The 24,357-nt window shown below is 44.0% G+C and overlaps 2 protein-coding genes, 1 long non-coding RNA gene and 1 pseudogene across 3 annotated transcripts; 3 read left to right on the forward strand and 1 right to left on the reverse strand.

Annotated features, from left to right (window-relative positions):
• Window positions 1-4,235: 4,235 nt before the first annotated feature.
• Window positions 4,236-6,488, reverse strand: LOC123099443 (uncharacterized). The gene is made up of 7 exons (XR_006448164.1): window positions 6,413-6,488; window positions 6,270-6,337; window positions 5,903-6,025; window positions 5,756-5,820; window positions 5,169-5,302; window positions 4,830-4,952; window positions 4,236-4,394 (listed from the first exon to the last, which is right to left on the reverse strand). It is a non-coding gene; the product is annotated as an uncharacterized lncRNA (long non-coding RNA).
• Window positions 6,489-9,530: 3,042 nt separating this feature from the next.
• On the forward strand, window positions 9,531-10,636 carry LOC123099444 (senescence-specific cysteine protease SAG39-like). The gene is made up of 2 exons (XM_044521600.1): window positions 9,531-9,963; window positions 10,044-10,636. Exons 1-2 carry the CDS (start codon window positions 9,531-9,533, stop codon window positions 10,634-10,636), a joined length of 1,026 nt encoding a protein of 341 aa, XP_044377535.1.
• A 3,407-nt stretch (window positions 10,637-14,043) lies between these two features.
• On the forward strand, window positions 14,044-15,149 carry LOC123099445 (senescence-specific cysteine protease SAG39-like). Its single transcript, XM_044521601.1, has 2 exons — window positions 14,044-14,476; window positions 14,557-15,149. The coding sequence occupies exons 1-2, from the start codon at window positions 14,044-14,046 to the stop codon at window positions 15,147-15,149; spliced, it is 1,026 nt and encodes a 341-aa protein (XP_044377536.1).
• Window positions 15,150-17,800: 2,651 nt separating this feature from the next.
• On the forward strand, window positions 17,801-18,899 carry LOC123099446 (senescence-specific cysteine protease SAG39-like; annotated as a pseudogene).
• Window positions 18,900-24,357: the final 5,458 nt, after the last annotated feature.

A 24,357-nucleotide genomic window follows, 5' to 3' on the forward strand; every position in this document is an offset into this window, starting at 1 on the left:
TCGCCGCCCCGTGAGCTCATATATATGAATTTTCCTAATTTAGATGTGTAGTTAATTTAGATGTGTAGTTAATTGAGTTGTTGTAATATGCAAAAGTTAGATTTTTTTCTGTTCATAGATTTTTTTTGTGATATTATTGTTGAATATGCAAATGTTTGTGTGTTCATATATATATATATATATATATATATATATATGCAAAGAATATGTCAATTTTTTCATAGATTTTTTATGATTTTTTTTCTGTTGTAATTTTGTTCATAGAAAAAAAATTCATAGAATTTTTATGTTTTTTTCTGTTGTAATTTTGTTCATAGAATAAGAAGAGAAAGTGTTTAATAGAATTAATTAGAAAAATAGTAGAACTAGTTAAACTAGTTTATTTTTAGTAAGCACTACTTTATTCTATTTATAGTAAGTGTGCATAGTAGTTGAACTAGTTGATTTAATAAAACTAGTTTATTTTACTATAGAAGTAGTTTATTTTTAGCAAGAAAATTAATAGAACTAGTTTATTTTTTCATTAAAGCAATTATTCCCGCATCGACGTCGACGATGCCAATCTTGCATCCTCGTCGTCGACTCGGCGGAGGAGGCCGGCTTGATCAGAGGGGCCATGTTCGGGACTGGGCTCCGCCGTGCTGGTTTTGGGAGGTGCTACCTTCCGGGGGGCGTAGGTTGGTGAGGAGCCAGCCCGTCGTTGACCCGATCCTTGTTTGGTGGCGGTCGCGTGGGCCAGTGACGGTGCCGAGGCTTCCGGACACCGCGGAGGTGGTACGTCGCCGTGTCAGCGAGGAGGACGAGCACGTCCGTCGCTACATGGTTGCGTTGGAGTGCAGGTTCGACAATACCTGGCAGGTTCTTCAGGGATCTCACTGGAGCTATGATCCTGTGATGGTTCCTTCTCTTTGGGTGTCCACCGCCCGCGCCGATACCCGTCGGGCGCTACGGTTCTAGCTGTACTAGCGAGCTATATGTATGATAGTATTCGAGGCGTATTGGTGATAATATTCGACGATGTACGGACGCATGGAGATGATGTAGTTTTGCTTATAATTGAATGCATCCTAATTTGAATACTATTTTATTTTGTGATTTGATTTTGCTTATTGAATGCTCAAATTGGAAAACTACTCCTACTTTGAATGCTAAAATTGGAGAGCACTACGCAAGGCGTATGCATATGATTAGTTGATAGCTTATAGGGTTTTTGTTTTCGCAGAAATCTAGGAGCCCCCCTCCATCATCCCCGCCGTCGTCCCCGTCACCGACCCCCTCCGACCTCGAGGTGAGACCAGCCACGAACTGGTTTTAGAAAGATAATTAAACGATATTTTGGGTTGACTTTAAGTCTGTTGAGTCTCCACCATATATGAGAGGACGAAGAATCCCGACTGTTGTCGTGGGGGTAGCTTCTCCTTCGTTCCCGTGTGCTAGACAATTTGGTGTAATGCACTCGGGAACGAAAGGAGGAGCTACCATCACCGACGGTCGCAAATGTCAGAGAGGAATCAGTGAGGGAGAGTTCCACCATATATATATGAGAGGTCGAAGAATCCCGACTGTTGTCGTGGGGGTCGCTTCTCCTTCATTCCCGTGTGCTAGACATTTGGTGTAATGCACTCGGGGATGAAAGGAGGAGCGACCATCACCAACGGTCGAATGTATACACCACGTGAGTTGAGAGTTTTCAAGAAAAGACTCGACAGACCGATAGTCAACCCGTGATGAATAATAATGATCTAACTTAGGTTTTTTAGTACATATATTTAATTGTAGACGTTTAATATTTGAATTATGAACATAGGAAATGTCGTACTCGGACGACGAAAGTCTCCCGGGAGAGTGCGACTGGTGCCACGACGACCGAGGTCAGTGCGACAGGTTCATTGAGCTGGATGAAGATCGACGCTTCAGCATTAAACTCGAGGAGACCTTCGATGTTGAAACGGTATGCAATGACGACAAGTGTTTTTTTCGTAATTAAGCACGACTTCAACTATATATTTCAACGTGTACTTATCATCTTTTACAATTCGACTAGCTTATCCCATGCTATGCAAGACGCTATGTCTTGGAGAGGATGGGTTTTGAAGACCATGAAAGTATGGAAACAAAGAAAATTCACCTAAGGACCCATCATGGTATGTATTTCAAAGTAAAACTGTACAATTCTGAGAGCGTAACCCATTTTGGTTGCAAATATTGGGAAGCACTTTACAAGATGTATGGTTTTCATGAGGATATGCTTGTCACCATGGATCTTGATGATCCTGAAATCGAGCAAAACAATCTGGACATTTGGGTCCTTGTTGATACGCCTCCAATTCTACCGCTATGTGAGTTTCTCAAACATAGTTATTAACTAATTTATATTGTTTATTTCTAAATGTTGACAGCTTATTTTCATTCTTTCAAGAATGTGCGGAAGATGGTAGACAAAACCCACTACGATGACTGCGAATTAACTTATCAGGAGAAAAATCATCTAATCGAATTTTGTACTGATATTGAGAATTACAATATCTACAATCAAACTCCTCAACATTATGGTTAATACGTGCCACTAGTGCACGTGTTGAACAACAGTAACTTCCATGGAGATACCCTGGTAAGATTTTTTACTATTACGACATCCTTGCATCTTTTGCATACTTCTCAAACTAGTACATCATTGCTAACTACGAAGTTATTACTATGTTTTTCAACAGATAATCCCGAATGATTGTGTGCCTCATCTGATGTATCAGCATGATGGTCGCATTGATGTTTTGAACATACTGCCAGGTCATCCTACGAATCTCAACTGTCCATACCGGATTTCTAAAAGAAGTGGAGACATGACAATCAAAGAATGGAAAAAATGTATGGACAGTCGTAAGGAGGTTCTTGGAAGCAAAAGGAAGCGATGCCCAAGAATTGGAGACAGGATGATCTCCATTCTCCATAATGGAGAGTCGGGGTCTATATTGTTTTATGCTATTTTACCTTAAAGAGGGTATTTAGGTCCTACCTAATACTGATGATCATGTGCCTAGAACAATTAAGTAGGGTTGGTTCGATGACTATGAGGATGATGAGCGTATGACTTGTTATTAATAACGATCGAGTAGAAGTTGTATGATGATGATGATTAGTAGGGCTTATTATTACGATGATGCATGATGCGGGCATGAAGAGTTATTATATATCAGTGGGTGAAATGAAGATGGATTGGATTGAAGTGAAGGCAACATGCATATGGTGCATGTCGAAAGTAGTACAATCCAAACTTGATCAAGTTAGGATTAATATTACTTTTGACATGCACCACATGTTGCCTTCACTTCAATCTAAGCCATGTTTAGGCATAGCAGTAGCGTTGGTAAACCAAGCACGAAGATAAGAGAGAACACTTCTCTCTATTAGGTAGCTAACAACCTAAATTAACCCCCAAAACCCCTAAACCACCCCCTTTCAAAAAAAATCTCAGCTCCTGCCAGCTGCTGACGCGTGGATGCCTTTTGGTCCCGGTTGGTGCCACCAACCGGGACCAAAGGGCCTCCTGCCTGGGCTCGCCGCACGGGCCACGTGGAGGCCCATCTGTCCCGGTCCATGTAAGAACCGGGACTAAAGGCCCAGGGCATTAGTAACGACACGTTAGTCCCGGTTCAAAAACCGGGACAAAAGGCCCTTAAGAACCGGGACAAATGGCCCTTTTTCTACTAGTGAGTAGCGCGTTTTTTACCCCACGCTACAGCTACTCCTAACTACTAGTAGCGTGTCATTCTTCCCCCACGCTACTACTATTCTAAGTACTAGTAGCGTGCCATTCTTCCCCCACGCTACTACTATTCTAAGTACTAGTAGCATGCCATTCTTCCCCCACGCTACTGCTAAGTAATTAGAATTTTTAAAAAAAAAATTACATATGCAATATTCATGGATGGAAAACAAGACACATCCAAGGCAAAATAAAAGAAGGTCACAGAACCATCTTAGCACTTGCAACATTCATGGATACAACATTAAACATCTCAACTCAAAGAGATCACGAGATACTATTTATACATCAGACGCACACAACCGTCACCGAAAGGTGGACCACCAACCTAACATGACCACTTCTCTAGATGTATCTATCAAGGCGTCGAGGTCCTTCACCTTGGCAACCTCGAGACGGTGGCGTCGAGGTCCTCCACCTTGGCAACCTCGAGACAGTGGCGTCGAGGTCCTCCACCTCGACAACCTCCAGACGGTGACGTCAAGGTCCTCCACCTCGGCGACCTCCGGCATCGCAATCACCTGGACAATCATCTGTGTGACGCAGTCGCCGGGCTTCACAGCAAAGTCCGCCTCCGAGTTGTTGAAGAGCACGACGCCCACCGGGTCGCGGTAGTCTGCGTCGATCACCTCTGCGCCCACGTCGGGAAAGTGAAAACATGTTAGTTCGCATTCTTGTGAGTAGGGTATTTTCTTCATTTATCAGTCTCTTTTAGTCTATTATGAATCTTCAAAACGGAAAGACACCTACTAAATGCATACCCTAAGCTATACGTGTTCATGCTATCTTGTCGTTTTGGTGCATACAAGAAATTTATACTTGTGTATTTGAGCTATATATGCTTGCAATATTTGACAGTTAACATTCTGTTCAACATTTATTGTTGCATGGATAGGGAAATAGACAACCAAGGACTTCAGAAAATCGATTCCCACTGCTTTTGAAAACAGGGAATAGGAGAAGTCTATTTTGAATTTTGATATTCCATGCCAACTTCAATTATATATGCTACTATGTAATCTTTGAACGTGGATCAAAATGAGATTTCAGGCTTTGTCAACCTTACCATGATCAGTACTAAATTCTCTAGGCTGGTCAACCTTTCCTTGTAGAGAGCATTTCTTTCACCTAGTATCTCGTCGTTAAGTTTGGGAAGAAACCTGCATACCTTCAGATGGTCATCCATATCCTGAAGAAAAAAACAGTATACATTTTCAGTGACTCACAATATATCATCGAATACTGCTCTGGTTTACTCTAAGAATAATTGCTACAAGACTCTCTACATACATACAGGCAAAGCAATTTTCACCAAGAATCAGCTAGCAGTCTAATATAATCCCCTTCCCAATTACTCGAGGAACTGATGAAAAGACAAGTTAATTAGCTGGTACAAAAATTAAACCTTTTGAGATGGACGGATGCCCTCTTCACTCAGATCTAAAGATGATGGACGGATGCACCCAACAGCTTTGTCGCGGACGGCGACGGAGGAGAAGATCTTTGCACATACCTTCAAACTCTGTCGCTATCTTCTACCTATAAATGAAAACAGACCTTACTTATCAGAGAAGCAAATGTGAAATTGTTCAGATTAGATGTACTCAACAAAGACACTTCAATCACAGAGCTCAATATCTACTGGCTTAAATTCAAATGCTTTATTCAAGATTGAGATATCATACTGGACTCTGGCTGCACACTAACTACTCTGTGAGGTTTCCATCTAAGAAACTATCTAGAGAGATAGTAAACGACTAGTCAGAATACGTAAACAACAAACTTTGTGAAAGGAAGAGACGACGCCGCGCGAAGGGCCCAAGCAGCAGTCGGTCAGCAACACGAAATCCAACTTATCTAGGCATTCATTCATAATTCAGCATCGAACTGGAAACTAGTGACAGTTTGTTTCTGGTGTCATCCGTTGCTTCAGCATCGCTGCAAAGTTCAGTAGTGCCACCTACTCCTAGCGTGGGATAAATCCAAGCTCACCATATCTTTGTTGCCGCTGCCTTTGGAACTAGTGAATTACCAAGCACGTCCCTAATATACTGATCCTGCACACAATAATAATAGCTTTCGTAAAAAAAACTTCCAGACTCTGAAACAGGAAACTTTATCTGAAACAATTCGACAGACCTGTGACTGCAAAATTTCTTCAAGTGTATTGCTGCTGTTGTCTACAGACTCGTAGTAAACATCAATTAAGTCTGTAGGTTCAAGCTGAGCAGTCTTCCGTAATTTCTGGATTCTGTTTACAACCTGAAAATGGTTGCTCATGAATTAGGAGAGCAGACTGTTGACTGTTCATCAAAACGAAACTAGTGAATTTCCAGCATGATGCGTGCCAGACAAAATTAGTGAATTTTCAGGCATCAAGAAAATGAACCTATGTGTCAGCAGACAGCAAACATCTTTGTAAATTACAATAGGCCAAAGACCGACACAATTGTGTGAAACACAAACCCAAGAGCACCAATCCTATACGAAGGACAAAAAAAATTACCTCTCGAGCCACTCCAGCTTCGATCAATGATTGATCGGCTCTGAGATCCAAAATGACCAACACATCGCCTATAAAAACAAGATATCGATGTTATCCATAGTAACAAAACTATATTAGAATGAAGTGACATATTTATGGCGTACCATCTCCCGCGGCATCAATTTCCTTCTCTGATACATCCACAGGACGCTTAACTGTCGGACCACCTAAAGATACAAAGTTAAGCAGGTAAATTTCGAAGAGATGGTGAAAAGTGGTGCAGTGAGTTCAGTGCCAAAACTAAAGTTTAACTTCATGAATGGTAATGATTATATTATTGATATATGATCCAGCAAAATACTGACCCAGCAAGCAAAACACACACGAAACGAGCAGCGGCCGCCTTCTGGATCCAGCAGCTTTGGCAATCAGTTACTACTATAGTTACCTAGGAAGGGTCGTCGTCGCGGCAGCGGGTGATGGACTCGCAGCCGCGCGTGTAGGGGTTGGCGGTGGTGCTGATGCGTCAGTTGTAGTAGGGCACCCCTGGCCGGGGGCACAGCACGGCGTCCCCCCACAGCGCGTCGTAGCTGATGTACCTCCGCCCGCCGCCGGTCGCCCACAGCAGCCGCCCGTGCGCCGCCGGTTCCGCGCCCATCTGGCTCCGGATGGGTGGCGTGGGAGTGGAGTGGACGGTTGGTGGCATAGCAATAGCGCGGTGTGTACCACCTGCGCTACAACTATTCATCTAATAGTAGCGCATGTTTTTTATCCCACGCTATGACTATTGTCTGTTGAGGAGCCAGGGTGGAAATCATTTAGTAGCAGCGCAGGTTTTTTGTGCCCGCGCTACTACTATGCCATACCAGTATCGCATTTTTTTGCCCGCGCTACTACTAAGTAGCAATAGCGCGGGACAAATAACCCACACTACTACTAAATGTCTATCTATAAGGGTTTTCCTACTAGTGTATACAATGCTGTGTACCAGACCTGATGTGTGCCTTGCTATAAGTATAGTAGGGAGGTACCAAAGTAATCTAGGAGTGGATCACTGGACAGCGGTCAAGAACATCCTGAAATACCTGAAAAGGACTAAGAATATGTTTCTCGTTTATGGAGGTGACAAAGAGCTCGTCGTAAATGGTTACGTCGATGCAAGCTTTGACACTGATCCGGATGACTCTAAGTCGCAAACCGGATACATGTTTATATTGAGCGGTGGAGCTGTCAGTTGGTGCAGTTCTAAGCAGAGCGTCGTGGCGGGATCTACGTGTGAAGCAGAATACATAGCTGCTTCGGAAGTAGCAGATGAAGGAGTTCATATCCGATCTAGGTGTCATACCTAGTGCATCGGGTCCAATGAAAATCTTTTGTGACAATACTGGAGCAATTGCCTTGGCGAAGGAATCCAGATTTCACAAGAGAACCAAGCACATCAAGAGACGCTTCAATTTCATACGTCATCAAGTGTCGGAAGGGGACATAGAGATTTGCAAGATACATACTGATCTGAATGTTGCAGACCCGTTGACTAAGCCTTTCTCACGAGCAAAACATGATCAGCACCAAGACTCCATGGATGTTAGAATCATTACAATGTAATATATATTATTGACTCTAGTGCAAGTGGGAGACTGAAGGAAATATGCCCTAGAGGCAATAATAAAGTTGTTATTTATATTTCTTTATATCATGATAAATATTTATTATGATATAAGGAAATATAAATAACAACTTTATTATTACCTCTAGGGCATATTTCCTTCACAAATGAGACCGCCAAATGATAGAGCCGAAGATGCATCATCTCAGTATCAAGCCTATGATGACGCCTCAAAATGGTGACGCCGCAACGCACCATCATCAAGTCTAGCAATGGACATGGTTTTCCCCCGAGCATGGACAAGGGGTGGAGGTAAAACCACGACATCGCCACTAGGAGGGACGCAACACCCGCAGGCGATGGCGGTGGCACCGCCGAGAGGCATTGGGGTTTCGCTCGGTACCTCCCTCACTCCTTGCATATGAACCCTGGCACATGGCCCTTATGCCCGGATGGCATCAGTAGAAAATGGATGGCATAAATGCAAGGGTTTTACGCTCATAACATCAACTAACAATGGAAGGACACTGAGTGAACCTAGTTTTCGGGATAATCAAACAACTTGACTAGGATCGGTGGAACACGAAGGAGAATAGACATGATTATATGTCAGCGTACAAGTGTGGTGTACATGAAGTATAGCTCCCCATTGCCATCTCATGTATACGGACTATGGGAGTTCCCCTTATACAATGGTCCAAATCTTTGTCCATTGACAATATGTGCGACTAAACTACCACGTGTTGTTCCGTCATTGACTTATCTCCATTACAAGCTATCCTCGCTATCTCTAAACCTCTTGGCATACAACTATGTCAACTCAACATGCCACTATGCATGAGAAAAGACCAACCTTTCACCATTCATGCTACTTATATTTAAATATACTACAACTATACAATAATCGGGTACAATAAATTTATACGCACTTTAGTTTCAATTATTATATTATTAATTCAAATACTAATGTTTCATACAACCCGATATCATTGAAATAATTGAAACCAATCCCTGCAGTGACGCATCACGCACGCTGGGTATCATTTCTATTTCCTGAAATTTTGATGGACCAAGGCCCACTATAATTCTCACACAAAAATATGTGGGTAGGGATTGCTCAAAAAAAAACTGCGGGTAGGGTGATCATCCTAGGAAGAATCCGAATGGTTTTGATGCTTTGTTGTTTCTTTATTGTCTGTCATAGTCAGGCATCTTTGAACTCGGTTTTATATTTGCTTTTGTTGGACCATTTTAATATAAGTACTTCCAGAGCTGCTAATACTTGCACGGCCGGCTGTTCGTTCTCTCATTGTTTTGTGTTCACCTGCTCACCTAGAACGAACTAGATCCCTAGCTGCAACATACTTCTTTTTTAACAAGAGTTGAACGCACTTCCGCTCGAATTTTTACTGAACACAACCATTGACTCCACGGACCAGAGTTGGATTAAGCTAACATACTATGTACAACCACAAGGTTATTTATTCTATCTGGTAATTAACTTCACGGTCACGCTGTTGTCCATCGATATTCACACATCATCCTAGAGTAAAACGTGCGTTCTACGTACATGTGCAAGACTACAGCTATATAAGCACATCCCTTCCACCCATAGTTGACAGACCAAAGCACTACCAAGCTAATTGTAGTATCAGCAAGCACTAGTCGAGCAGATCATGGCCATCCCAAAGGCACTGCTTCTTGCCATCATAGGCAGCATCTGCTTATGCAGTAGCACCGTTCTATCAGCTCGGGAACTTGGTGACGCGGCCATGGTGGAGAAGCATGAGCAGTGGATGGCGAAGTTTAACCGTGTTTACAAGGACATCACCGAGAAGGCGCAGCGGTTCAAGGCGTTCAAGGCCAATGTTGCCTTCATCGAGTCGTTCAACACCGGAAATCACAAGTTCTGGCTCGGTGTCAACCAATTCACCGATCTCACCAACGATGAGTTCAGAGCAACCAAGACCAACAAGGGCCTCAAAAGAAATGGTGCTAGGGCTCCAACTAGGTTCAAGTACAACAATGTCAGCACTGATGCACTTCCAGCGGCAGTTGATTGGAGGACAAAGGGCGTCGTCACTCCTATCAAAGACCAAGGGCAATGTGGTAAGTAAATTTAGGTAGTATGTATATATCATATTCTCATGATAACTGAAATTATACTAAGTACGTCAATATTTTTGTAGGCTGTTGTTGGGCTTTTTCGGCCGTGGCTGCAACCGAGGGCATTGTGAAATTAAGCACAGGGAAGCTCGTCTCCTTGTCTGAGCAAGAGCTAGTTGACTGTGATGTCCATGGTGTGGATCAGGGGTGTGAGGGTGGCGAGATGGACGACGCCTTCAAGTTCATCATCAAGAACGGCGGCCTCACCACCGAGGCCAACTACCCATACACCGCACAAGACGGACGGTGCAAAACCAGCACTACAAGCAACAGTGTTGCAACCATCAAGGGCTACGAGGATGTGCCCGCCAACGATGAATCTTCTCTTATGAAAGCCGTGGCTAACCAGCCTGTATCAGTAGCTGTGGACGGAGGGGATGTCATATTTCAACACTACTCCGGCGGGGTTATGACCGGCTCTTGCGGAACTGATTTGGACCATGGGATAGCAGCGATTGGATATGGCATGACGAGTGATGGAACTAAGTATTGGTTGTTAAAAAACTCATGGGGCACGACATGGGGCGAGAGTGGGTACCTCAGAATGGAGAAGGATATTTCCGACAAGAGTGGTATGTGTGGCTTGGCCATGCAACCTTCCTACCCCACCGAGTAGGGAAATACATCGGCATGTATATCTACAAATATTACATAAATACATGTATTTTTATCTGTATGTATGTACCTTTCATTGCACTACATTGTTTCGTGTTTGGACAGTCACTAAATGTTCCGTAAATATATATAAAGAAGATAGATGAATTCGAGCTTAAATGCTAAATGCTCTATGGCGATGTTTATGCTGAAATCCATTTTGTTTAAATCCACAAATTGATTCGAACAATATTTTTTTCTCGAAAATGGGAGGACGCCCCTGATCTTTGCATCGATCAATGCACACATCCATCGTATTGAAGAAATTTATTACATAGTGTTCCGCTACACATGAATAAAAGGCGCAAGAATAAGAAACAATGTACAATTCAGGACACTATTACTAGGCCGTCACTCATATTGGCTAAATAAAGCTTGAACTACCACCTTCAAGCGGTTGCACCCAAAGTCTACAATATTCTACGCTTTTCACACGCTGCAATAAAGCACATATGATAACCAAAAGAAATTAGAATATATAAATTTTGAGGGCGTATTTTTCTTCAAAATATGGCCAAAGTGGCATTAGTCAACACGCCACGTGGGTAGGTCATACCTGGGTTGCACTGATGAATTTCCATACTTACAGAACCAAGATGACACACCTAGAATATCTTTGGGGCTTCCGATGCATTTTACTTTCTAGGAAACCAGTACACTAGTTGAGTCCACCCGGCAAGGCGACTAGGGAAAGCCTTCCTCCCTTGATCTCCACCGGCGAGCTTGTGGATTCGCCTCCCCTCTGCTTGCCACTATGGCTGCCGGTGGCGGGGATGAGATTTCTGTTGCCTCAGATCCGGCTAGTAGATTGGTAGGGTTTTAGCCCTCGCAAGGGCGGCGTTTGGGTGGATGGCGGCGCTTCTTCGAGTCAGTCTTCTGGGCTTTGATTCTCCTCAAGTTCGTTTGTTGGAACGGATTAGACGGAGTGCCGACGTAGATTCTTGCCGGCTCCATGGGGCGGCAAGGTTAGGGTTTCTCGTCGTGCATACGAAACGACGATATTTGGTGTCAGGTTCTTTAGATCGATTCAAGGACTCAACGGTGACGACTGCGGTTCCGGGGCGCTGGTCCTCAGGGGCACGTGAACGAAGACTTCCCGGCTACCGTCAACAAGTTTAGTCCGGCTCTGGTATGAGAGCGGCGGCAGCGGCGCGGCAGCGGCTCGTTCTGGCAGCGGCAATGGTCGTTCGGTGGTCCATGGACCAAAATATAATTTTTATTATGTTTGAAGTGTTTTGTACTTCCAGTGAATATTTATAATAGATATGACCCTTTTCGCAAAAAAAATTGAGTCCACCCATCCATTTTGGACATGTGAGAGCTCACAAAATAGCCTTTTCTCTTGCTTTATAGATAAACTCAATTGACAGAATGATACAAGATGTTGTGGTAACCCTCTTACAAAGCCGGTCAAAGAAAACTAGGCTAAAACAAGATGATTGCGCTAACACTACACAAGGGATGCTCTACTGGATGTTGGCGGCTTGCCGCCGAGCAGAAGCACGAGAGTAGCAGGACAACGAGAAGCGCCTATAAGCCTACAAAAAGCAAACCCATGTCTCTTGGATAAAATCACCGAACTTTATCACAAAACATCCACCAAAAATGCCGCTAGAGAGGGCCCTCTACCGAGTGCTAACCCTGTAGGCGTGCAGTTTGGATCAAGGTAGCTGAAGACATAGTCCCGTGTAGGAGAGGACACAAACGAGACCGCCAAACGATAGAGCCGAAGATGCATCATCTCAATATCAAGCCTATGATGACGCCCCAAAATGGTGAAGACGCAACGCGCCATCATCAAGTCTAGCAATGGACATGGTTTTCCCCCGAGCATGGACAAGGGGTCGAGGTAAAACCACGACATCACCACTAGGAGGGACACAACACCCGCAGGCGACGGCGGTGGCATCGCCGAGAGGCATTGGGCTTTCGCTCGGTACCTCCCTCACTCCTTGCATATGAACCCTGGCACATGGCCCTTATGCCTGGATGGCATCAGTAGAAAATGGATGGCCTAAATGCAAGGGTTTTACGCTCATAGCATCAACTTACAGTGGAAGGACACTGAGTGAACCTAGTTTTCGGGATAATCAAACAACTTGACTAGGATCGGCGGAACACGGAGGAGAATAGACATGATTATATGTTTTTTTGAACGGTCACCGGGTGGGAGGTCCCCATATGAATATATTGCTCAAAAAGCTGCCCAAGCCAAGAATCACCTCTTAACTTTGGCTGATCCAGTTTATAAGGAAACAAAATTGAGAACCTAAACAAATTGACCCCGTTGATATGATTATATGTCAGCGTACAAGTATGGTGTACATGTAGTATAGCTCCCCATTGCCATCTCATGTATACGGACTATGGGAGTTCCCCTTATACAATGGTCCAAATCTTTGTCCATTGACAATACGTGCGACTAAACTACCACGTGTTGTTCCGTCATTGACTTATCTCCATTACAAGCTATCCTCGCTATCTCTAACCTTTTGGCATACAACTATGTCAACTCAACATGCCACTATGCATGAGAAAAGACCAACCTTTCACCATTCATGCTACTTATATTTAAATATACTACAACTATACAATAATCGGGTACAATAAATTTATACGCACTTTAGTTTCAATTATTATATTATTAATTCAAATACTAATGTTTCATACAACCCGATATCATTGAAATAATTGGAACCAATCCCTGCAGTGACGCACCACGCACGCTGGGTATCATTTCTATTTCCTGAAATTTTGATGGACCAAGGCCCACTATAATTCTCACACATACATATGTGGGTAGGGATTGCTCAAAAAAAAACTGCAGGTAGGGTGATCATCCTAGGCAGAATCCGAATGGTTTTGATGCTTTGTTGTTTCTTTATTGTCTGTCATCGTCATGCATCTTTGAACTCGGTTTTATATTTGCTTTTGTTGGACCATTTTAATATAAGTACTTCCGGAGCTGCTAATACTTGCACGGCCGGCTGTTCGTTCTCTCATTGTTTTGTGTTCACCTGCTCACCTAGAACAAACTAGGTCCCTAGCTGCAACATACTTCTTTTTTAACAAGAGTTGAACACACTTCCGCTCGATTTTTTACTGAACACAACCATTGACTCCAGGGACCAGAGTTGGATTAAGCTAACATACTATGTACAACCACAAGGTTATTTATTCTATCTGGTAATTAACTTCACGGCCACGCTGTTGTCCATCGATATTCACACATCATCTTAGAGCACAACGTGCGTTCTATGTACATGTGCAAGACTACAGCTATATAAGCATATCCCTTCCACCCATAGTTGACAGACCAAAGCACCACCAAGCTAATTGTAGTACCAGCAAGCACTAGTCAAGCAGATCATGGCCATCCCAAAGGCATTGCTTCTTGCCATCGTAGGCTGCATCTGCTTATGCAGTAGCACCGTTCTATCAGCTCGCGAGCTTGGTGACGCGGCCATGGTGGAGAAGCATGAGCAGTGGATGGCGAAGTTCAACCGTGTTTACAAGGACGGCACCGAGAAGGCGCAGCGGTTCGAGGTGTTCAAGGCTAACGTTGCCTTCATCGAGTCGTTCAACACCGAAAATCACAAGTTCTGGCTCGGTGTCAACCAGTTTACCGACCTCACCAACGAAGAGTTCAGAGCAATCAAGACCAACAAGGGCCTCAGAAAGAATGATGCTAGGGCTCCAACCGGGTTCAAGTACAACAATGTAAGCAATGATGCACTTCCAGCGGCAGTTGATTGGAGGACCAAGGGCGCCGTCACTCCTATCAAAGACCAAGGCCAGTGTGGTAAGTAAATTTAGGTAGTATGTATATATCGTATTCTCATGATAACTGAAATTACACTAAGTACGTCAATATTTTTGTAGGTTGTTGTTGGGCTTTTTCGGCCGTGGCTGCAACCGAGGGCATTGTGAAGTTGAGCACAGGGAAGCTCGTCTCCTTGTCTGAGCAAGAGCTAGTTGACTATGATGTCCATGGTGTGGATCAGGGGTGCGAGGGTGGCGAGATGGACGATGCTTTCAAGTTCATCATCAAGAACGGTGGCCTCACCACTGAGGCCAACTACCCATACACTGCACAAGACGGACAGTGCAAGACTAGCACTGCAAGCAACAGTGTTGCAACCATCAAGGGCTACGAGGATGTGCCCGCCAACGATGAATCTTCTCTTATGAAAGCCGTGGCTAACCAGCCTGTATCAGTAGCTGTGGACGGAGGGGATGCCATATTTCAACACTACTCTGGTGGGGTGATGACTGGCTCCTGCGGAACTGATTTGGACCATGGGATAGTAGCGATTGGTTATGGCATGACAAGTGACGGAACTAAATTTTGGCTGCTGAAAAACTCATGGGGCACGACATGGGGTGAGAGCGGGTACCTTAGAATGGAGAAGGATATTTCCGACAAGAGTGGTATGTGTGGCTTGGCCATGCAACCTTCCTACCCCACCGAGTAGGGAAATACATTGCCACATATATATATACAGATATTACATAAATACACCGATTTTTATCTATATATATATTAGAATCCGCTCACTGATTGGACCTAGATTTGTTATTTCAAAAATGAGAGAGCATCCCTGATCTTTGCATTGATCAATGCACACATCCCGCATATATTAAAGGTATTTATTATATTGTGTTCCCCTAAAAATAAAAGGACACAACAATAGGCAACAATTCCTACAACTTATGGGCGAAGTGGTATTAGTCAACGCGACATGTGGGCAGGTCAAACCTAGGTTGGAGCATCCAAGCTGACACACCTAGAATACTTTTGGGACTTTCCGATGCACTTAGTCTCTAGGAAAACATTACACTAATTGAGTACATGTCCATCCATTTTGGACATGTGAGAGTTCACAAAATATTTTTTTGTCCCACTTTATAGATAAACCCTTACAAAGCAGATCAAAGAAATCTAGGCTAAAACAAAATGGGCAGCGCTAATACTACACAAGGAATGCACTACAGGACATCGTTGGCTTGCCCTCGAGCAGAAGTGCAAGAGTAGCAGGACCACAACTAGAAGCTCCATAAAGTCTACAAGCAAACCCCTGTCTCTAGGATGAAATCATCGGACTTTGTCGCAATGCCTCCACAAAAACTGTTGTTGGAGAGGGCCCTCTTCCGAGCGCCAACCCTGCTGGCAGCTATTTGGACCAAGGTGGCTGATGACATAGTGTATGAGAGGAGACAAACGAGACGGCCAAACGCTGGAGCCGAGGATGCTACATCTCGGTCTCGGGATCCAATCCTGCCCAAACACGTCTCCACACTGTGAGACCTAAGCTCTCTGTTGACGCCCCCAATAGGGTAATGACTCAACGAGTTGTCATCGAGTCTAGCACTGGACACGGTTTTCCCTGAGCACGGACAAGGCGATGGAGGCGGAACCATGAAAGCACCCCTCGGACTAACGCGAATCCTGCAGGCATCGTCGGTAGTGCCATCGAGAAGTGCCAGGCTTTCACTCGGTACCTCTCTTACTTCTTGCCTGGGAACCCTGGCCCTGACCCTTATGCCAGGACAGTAAGTAATGGATGGCCTAAATGCAAGTTGTTGGCACCCAAAGCATCAACGTATGGGGAAAATATACGGAGCTCTCATGTCTAAAAAGTTAACTTTAAATGTTTCAAAAGATTTGAATTTCTCTGTGAATGTTCACAAGACATGTGGCTACCTCTAAAAAACAGACCCAAACTCGAAATACACACAGAGAAACCAAAAAGAGAAAATTGATGTAAATATTGTCATTTTTGGAGTTGTCTTTTTGAGACACTATTCATGCTGAATTTGTCCTTTTTGTTCTCAGTGTGCATTCCAAGTTTGAATATGAACTTTTCAAAGTTCATGGACTCGTGTCTTGGGAACATTAGAAAAATCAAAATATTCAAACATTTGAATTGACTTTTAGACATGGGAGCACTGGATATCCTCAACTTATGGTGGGAGGACACTGAGTGAACCTAGTTTTCGGGATAACCAAACAGAAGGAAGAAGATCGGCGGAGCACAGAGGAGAATAAGCACGATTAGATGTGCACGTAAGAGTGTGTTGCACATGCAGTATAGCTCCCCATTGCCATCTCATGTAAATATACTATGAGAAGTCTACTTATATATTGGTCCAAACCTTTGTCCATTGACAACATGTGAACCACATGTTATTCCATTATTGACTTCTCTCCATATCATATATAGCTAAATAGTTGACCATCACTATGTCTAAATCTCTCAGCATTCAGCTATGCCAACTCAACAAGCCACTATGCATAAGAAAAGACTACCGCAACATGCATAGTTCCTGCTACTTATATTTGGCAAATATCCTACAACTATACAACAATCAAATACAGTGAATTTATGTACAATTTAGTTTTACTTCTTATATTATTAATCCAAATACTAATGTTACATAAAACAAAACATCCTCGAAATAATTGAACCAATCCCCTTAGCAACGCACAGGGTAGTATTTCTATTTCCTGAAATTTTGATGGACCATGACCCGTTGGAATTCTTACACATCAATCGGCAGGTAAGGTGACAACCCTAAGGAAAGTCTGAATGGTTTTGTTTCTTTATTGCCGTTATCGTCGTGCATCTTTGAACTTTTTTTTCCGTTGCTCTTGTTGGACTGTTCTAATATAGTATGTACTTCTGTGGCCGCAATACTTGCTCGCCCGGCAGTTCCCCTTTCTCATTGTTTTGTGTTCACCTAGCACGAACTAGGGGTCAGTTCCTTTTTCTCACTATTTTAAAATATATCCTCTCCGTAACATCTTATATTTTAGTACAGAGTTAGCACTTCCGTAGCTGCAACATACTTCCGCTCGTATTTTTACTGAACGCAACCATTGATTCCAGGACCAGAGTTGGACTAAGCTAACGTACTATCTACAACCACAAGATTATTAATTCTAACTGGTAATTAACTTCACCGCCACGCTGTTGTCAGTCGGTCTCCACGCCGTATCTGCTACGTACATGTGTATGGCTACAGCTATATAAACACATCCCTTACACCCATTTTGACAGATCAAAGCACCACCAAAGCTACTTACAGTACTAGCACTAGTAATTAAGCACTGATCGAGCAGATCATGGCCATCCCCAAGGCTTTGCATCTAGCCATCCTAGGTTGCATCTGCTTATGCAGCAGCACTGTTCTGTCAGCTCGCGAGCTCGGCGACGTGTCCATGGTGGAGAGGCACGAGCAGTGGATGGTGAAGTACAACCATGTTTACAAGGACGACGCCGAGAAGGCGCAGCGGTTCGAGGTGTTCAAGGCCAATGTTGCCTTCATTGAGTCGTTCAACGTTGGAAACCACAAGTTCTTGCTCGGTGTCAACCAGTTTACCGATCTCACCAACGACGAGTTCAGGGCAACCAAGACCAACAAGGGCTTGAAAAGGAGCGGCGGTAGGGCTCCAACTGGGTTCAAGTACAGTAATGTCAGCACCGATGCACTTCCAACAGTTGTTGATTGGAGGACCAAGGGCGTTGTCACTCCTATCAAAGACCAAGGCCAATGTGGTAAGTGGGTTTCGGTAGCATATATCATGTTTCCGTAATAATTAAAATTACACTAAGCACATCACAATTTCAGGCTGCTGCTAGGCCTTTTCGGCTGTGGCGGCAACTGAAGGCATTGTGAAGTTGAGCACCGGGAAGCTCATCTCGTTGTCGAAGCAAGAGCTGGTTGACTGCGATATCCATGGTGTGGATCAGGGTTGTGAGGGTGGCGAGATGGACGACGCCTTCAAATTCATCATTAAGAACGGCGGCCTCACCACTGAGTCCAACTACCCATACATGGCACAGGATGGGCAGTGCAAGACCAGCATTGCAAGCAACAGTGTGGCAACCATCAAGGGCTACGAGGATGTGCCCGCCAACGATGAATCTTCTCTTATGAAAGTAGTCGCTAACCAACCTGTATCAGTAGCTGTGGATGGAGGGGATGTCATATTTCAACATTACTCTGGCGGGGTGATGACCGGCTCCTGCGGAACTGATTTGGACCATGGGATAGCGGCGATTGGGTATGGCATGACGAGTGATGGAACTAAGTATTGGCTACTGAAGAACTCATGGGGCACCACATGGGGCGAGAATGGTTACCTCAGAATGAAGAAGGATATTTCTGACAAGAGTGGTATGTGTGGCTTGGCCATGCAACCTTCCTACCCCACCGAGTAGGAGATATACATTGCCACATATTTATCTACAAATATTGCATAAATATGTGTATTTTATTTTCATGTATGTATCTTCCATTACACTACCTTGTTTCTTGTTTGTAAAGTCATGAATGCTCCGTGAATATACATAACAGAAGATAGATAGATGACTTTGAGCTTAGTATTATATGGTGATGTCTACACCAAAATCGATCTTGTTTTAATCCACTTCTTCAATGGAACACATTTCTCCCTGAAAATGAGGGAGTCCCTCTAGCCTTTTCATCGATCAATGCACAAAACGTTCTTTATTAAAGTAATTTATTACATAGTATCAGAAAAGAAACAATGATTGTTACAACTCAGGCATCACAGATCCTATTACTAGACTGTCACCCATATGGGCTGAACAAAGCTTTAGCTACCAACATCAATCGGCTGCACCAAGAGTCCAAAGTACGTTCGTTTGCATGTGCTGCAGTAAGCACCAAGTATGTATCCGGTAAAACGATTGGAAAGTCATTGTTAAAAACAATATCCATATAACCCAACGTAAAGCACAAATTGGCGTAAGTTGTCTATAGCCCCTAAAGCTATTTCCCAAACATATCAGAAATACTACGGGGTGGTGGAAGATCGAAATACACATGAACTACTCACCACACAGGGGGCAAAAGGGCATGAAAGAAAACAAGGTCTTTATTATTTCTTCTTCGTTGTAATGGCAACACTTTTAGCTGATTTTCCAGTCCCTCTTTGCAAGGTTTTCTTTTGTAAGGATTATCCCCATCATAGGTACCATATGAAGATCTTAATCTTAAATGTCACCTTTGAGTTTTTAGATATGTTTCACGCCAATTGACTGTTTGTATTTATCATATCGACATACATGAATTGGCGGAGGAAGACCCAAACAAGTGGAGGCTCCACCTAAACACATCTAGTTCTTGGTCTAGATGTACATATAGGCGAACATTACACTGACTGAGTCCACCATATCTACTTTGGTCCTATGAGAGCTCACCTAAAGCTAACACTTAGCGGTGCAATGGTCACAACCATCTGCCATTGTTGCGTGTTGTGGTTGGCCAATTTGATGAAGAAAATGATAATTCCTCTATAAACAAATATAAGACATTTTAGATCACTAACGTCTTAAATTTGTTTACAACGTGAGTATTATTCACTAAGAGGCGAGTCCTCCAATTACGTGACCTTCTAAAACCTTGTTTGGGTGCCGTTATTAACAGAAAGAAAGCATGGCATGGAAACCTAAGAGGGGCGATAACATTAACATAAATTCTCAATATCATCCCAAATTCAAAAGGTGAAATATTTCCAAATTGCTCACTCGGTATTTGTTAATGTGTTCACATGTTTGTATTCAATTAGTGTTCACTCTGAATATCAACACTCAGTCAAAACCGACACTAAGTTTATTCTTTGAGGTCATCTGCCTCCCTTCTTTCTGTGCTCTCAAGTTTTCCTTTACCATTCTTGTGCCCTCACTTGGTCACAAACTCACGGCAGTGGAAAGTAAAAGGATCATGCCTTCTCATGGATGCCATCGAAGAGATCGGCGAGCGGTCATTGCCACTCATTAGAATTTTCGAATGAATTAGTAAGGAATACAGATCTAGAAGGAATAGAACCATTGGCACAATAAAAGAGGTTTACCAGGCATACAACTTGAATGTACAGTGATCAACATTATCAACAGTAGCTCAACCCCTGTACGCTGATGGCGCAGGTGAAGAATAGGTTGATCGCATGATGATTGTTTTCGCGGGTTGACACTTGATCTTAAAAGAGCTGACGCCGAGTACGTAGTAATGACAATAACAATAATGAAAAGTACGTATATGGCATCAACAGCAAACACAGCTCACAGCATTCCCAAAGACAAAAAACCAACAACAATACAGTCACAACAGAAGAGGGCAACTACAACGATATAGAATCGTAATGCCTAAGTGCCTACCTCACAAATAACCTTGCCTATTGTGCCTCCTCGGGTACAGGTGCAACATCAGTAGCCTCCTCAGACGGCTTGCCTGGGTCCTCGTTGATCGCCTCGTTAACACCGAGCACTTCATCCATCAGGTCATCTTCCGCGGCCATGTCGTCCACGTCCACATCATCATCCTCATCGTTGCCACCGTCGGGGATCCACCGAGCCTTTGGGCCGTCCTCCGCCATGTGCGTGTCAAGCTCCTTGCCCATTTCCTGTATGTTAGCAGGCACGTTCCCCCTCCGAGCATTTCGGGCATTCTGAATCCTTTCCAGCTGCACTAGTAGAAAAAGGGCCATTTGTCCCGGTTCGTAAGGGCCTTCTGTCCCGGTTTTGGAACCGGGACTAAAAGGTCGTTACTAATGCCCCAGGCCTTTAGTCCCGGTTCTTACACGAACCGGGACAGATGGGCCTCCATGTGGCCGGTGCAGCGAGCCCAAGCAGGAGGGCCTTTGGTCCCGGTTGGTGGCACCAACCGGGACCAATAGGCATCCACGCGTCAGCTGTTCAGGGGCTAGGTTTTTGTTTTTTTCTGAAGGGGGGGGGGGGGTTGGGGGTTTTGTATGGTTAATTAAGGTGTTTCATATATTGTGTTAGGTAGCTAATTAATTAATAGAGAGAAGTGTCCTTTCTTATCTTCGTGCTTGGTCGACGCTACGTACTATACGTGGCCCTCGACACGCTAGCTATATAGTAAGCAAATGAAGGAAACCATTAAGTACAGAAGTTCGTCATGCATACCGAGAGAAGTGATATCGACCTCTCCTTCTCCAAGAGATTGCGCGAACAACAAAGTTTCGTATATCTATCTGACGCTACTGGCTACATATATACAATATTAAGATCTCTTACAACATAATCTCCCCTAATTAAATATGAAGTCAGCTTCAACATGGTATTCTCCGGCTTTATTGATGACGTGGTCAAGAAAGAATCCCGCCAATTTCTCTTGAATTGCTTTCATGCGATCTTGTTCTAGGAGTGCATTCCGCATCTGCCACAACTAATTTGAAGAAGGGGGTCAATACATATATGAATGAAACTCAACAGAAATGATGGTGTAATAAAATGAAATTGTGAATATTATTGCTTACGCACCTCATATTGTCTTTTAGAGTAGCCCCGCTTATTTTTGCAAGTCGCATTGTAGATGAACTCGCACACGTAATATCCACAATAATCATTCCCTTGTTCCTGCCACAAGCACTTTACGAGAAATAGAGGTCAAACAAACTGATAATGAAGCATTATAAATGGAATTGATGAAAGTAGCTAGAATCAACGGGAGATGCGCGGAACTAGCTAGCTAGTAGTACTTACTTTCGGGTATTTATATCGCAGCTCCTTCGGCAGTCCCGGAGCTTCTGCGGTGAACTTTTTCCAAACCCTGCAAGACAAAGAAAATAATTATTACTTGAGATATCAGGAAATGAACAAAAAGTTGCCGATATGGTGCGATAATGATCGATTGAACTTACTTGTTGAGAATTTTAGTCATGTCCGCATAGGTCTCGGGATCTTTTCCGTCTCGAGTCTAAGACGGTTACTACTCCCTGCTCAAGCTTAATCTCCAGGAGAATATAGTGGAAGCTGCGCACGCATGCATAACTCATCAATTACATTACTATAACCTCGCTCAAGTAATAAGGGAACCCGAATATGCACAAGACAGTAACACTCACTTGAAGTTGTAAGGAAAGAGTATGGTATCTTTGTTTTGATTTATTACCAATTATTTGAGCAAGTTGGCCTCGGGATCTTTGGCGCTCTTTGAACTAAGTACTAGAGAATAATTTTATGGACTTTAGGTCAAACTAAGTTAAGTACTCCCTGATTTAGTATAACATTTTACTAAATCATAATTAATATAGATCGAAGGGAGTACTAGAGAATAATTTATTGACTTTCGGATCAGCCAAACTCCTCCACTCTATCTGGACTATTCTAAAATATATACTTTCGTAGCTGCAATACTGCCCTGCCCTGCCCGGAAGTTTATTTTTCACACTTCTATTTTTTCACCAGGCATGAACTAGGGGTAGTACTATAATACTCGACGCCACCGTTGACTCCAGGGGCCAGAGCTGAATTAAGTTAAAAGTACTACTCGTATCCACAATCACAAGATTATTTATTCCATCTGGTAATTAACTTCACCGCTACGTTGTTATTCATCTTCACACTATCATTCGAGAGCACACCGTGTGATGTAGGGTAGAACCCTAGATGCCCGATCTTTCACGATTGGAGCGGATCCCGCGAAGAACACGAGGGGAAAACACGAGAGGAATCACTCAAACCAACAAGATTCGATTACACATGTGCTAGATCCTCGAAACACAAAGATATACACGATCCACGATCAACAAAGGACGATACAGCAAGTTATTCTCCATGAGGAGGTCTTGAGGGTCTTCCCGTTAGGGGTCTTGAATCCAAGATGGTTCTTCTCCGTAGAGGCCGCGGTCTCTCTCGATGGAGTAGATCCGGGTGGATGAGCAAAGCTCTATCTCTCAAATGGGCTATCACAATGCTCACCCTAATAAGTGGGAGGAGGAGGAGGAGTATATATAGTCTAGTGTCACAAAAGGGTAAGTGGGTCTCGGCCCCACACGCTGTCAACACACAGGCGTCAGACGTCCGACAGTTACCGGTTGTCCGGTGTCTCGCGGGCGCTCGGACGTTCCGTAAGCGTCGGATTTTAGACGTTTCCGCTCTAATTAGGTGACGTCGGACTTTCGGTCGGGGTCGGGCGTCCGGTGTGTCGGTTCTCCGGTGATCTCCATACTTCCGACGTTTTGGTTCTGGACTGGTGGTGTCGGACGTCCGGAGGAGCTCGGTCGTCCGGTGGCTCGAGGGCATCGGTCGTCCGGTCTGCGTCGGACGTCCGACCGCTGTAGCGTTCGCTGGCTGCGGATCATCGGGCTGGGTGATGCTCCAGGCGTCGGACTCCGACAAGTCTCGGTCGTCCGGTGGCTGGGGACTTCCTGGCAGCTCTTCTTCTTGTTCCTTGTACTTGGTGACCTCGCCGTCTTGTCCGTTGGGCGTAGCTGATCCATGGCCTTCCTCCAAGTACCTGATCACACATAGGGTTTGCACTTGAGGTAGCAACCATGTCTCATATGTACAAAGTGGTAGTTCAGAGAGGAGCGAGTTCACCTTATCTCCGATAGCCTTTGCTCGAGCTCTTGTCATTGGTCCAAGTGTTGTTGTAGGAGACGTCGGTAGGTCCATGGGGATGACCGTGGGATGCTCCGCATCACCGTGCCTTCTAAGTACATGTGCAGGATTGCAGCTATATAAACACATTCCATTCCACACATTCTCGACAGACCAAACCGCCAGCAACTAAGCACTAATCGAACACATCATGGCCATCCCCAAGTCTTTTCTTCTTGCCATTCTAGGCTACATCTGCTTATGCAGTAGTACAGTTATGCCAGCTTGCGAGCTCGCCGACGCGGCC

Source organism: Triticum aestivum, chromosome 4D (genome assembly GCF_018294505.1).
Source record: "Triticum aestivum cultivar Chinese Spring chromosome 4D, IWGSC CS RefSeq v2.1, whole genome shotgun sequence".
Lineage (NCBI taxonomy): Eukaryota > Viridiplantae > Streptophyta > Magnoliopsida > Poales > Poaceae > Triticum > Triticum aestivum.

What these genes read in the sequence shown, in the direction of transcription:
- LOC123099444 (XM_044521600.1), top strand. Translation starts at nt 9,531, where the DNA reads ATGGCCATCCCAAAGGCACTGCTTCTTGCCATCATAGGCAGCATCTGC. An exon ending in CAAAGACCAAGGGCAATGTG is followed by an intron (nt 9,964 to 10,043) that starts GTAAGTAAATTT and finishes ATATTTTTGTAG; the next exon opens with GCTGTTGTTGGGCTTTTTCG.
- LOC123099445 (XM_044521601.1), top strand. Translation starts at nt 14,044, where the DNA reads ATGGCCATCCCAAAGGCATTGCTTCTTGCCATCGTAGGCTGCATCTGC. An exon ending in CAAAGACCAAGGCCAGTGTG is followed by an intron (nt 14,477 to 14,556) that starts GTAAGTAAATTT and finishes ATATTTTTGTAG; the next exon opens with GTTGTTGTTGGGCTTTTTCG.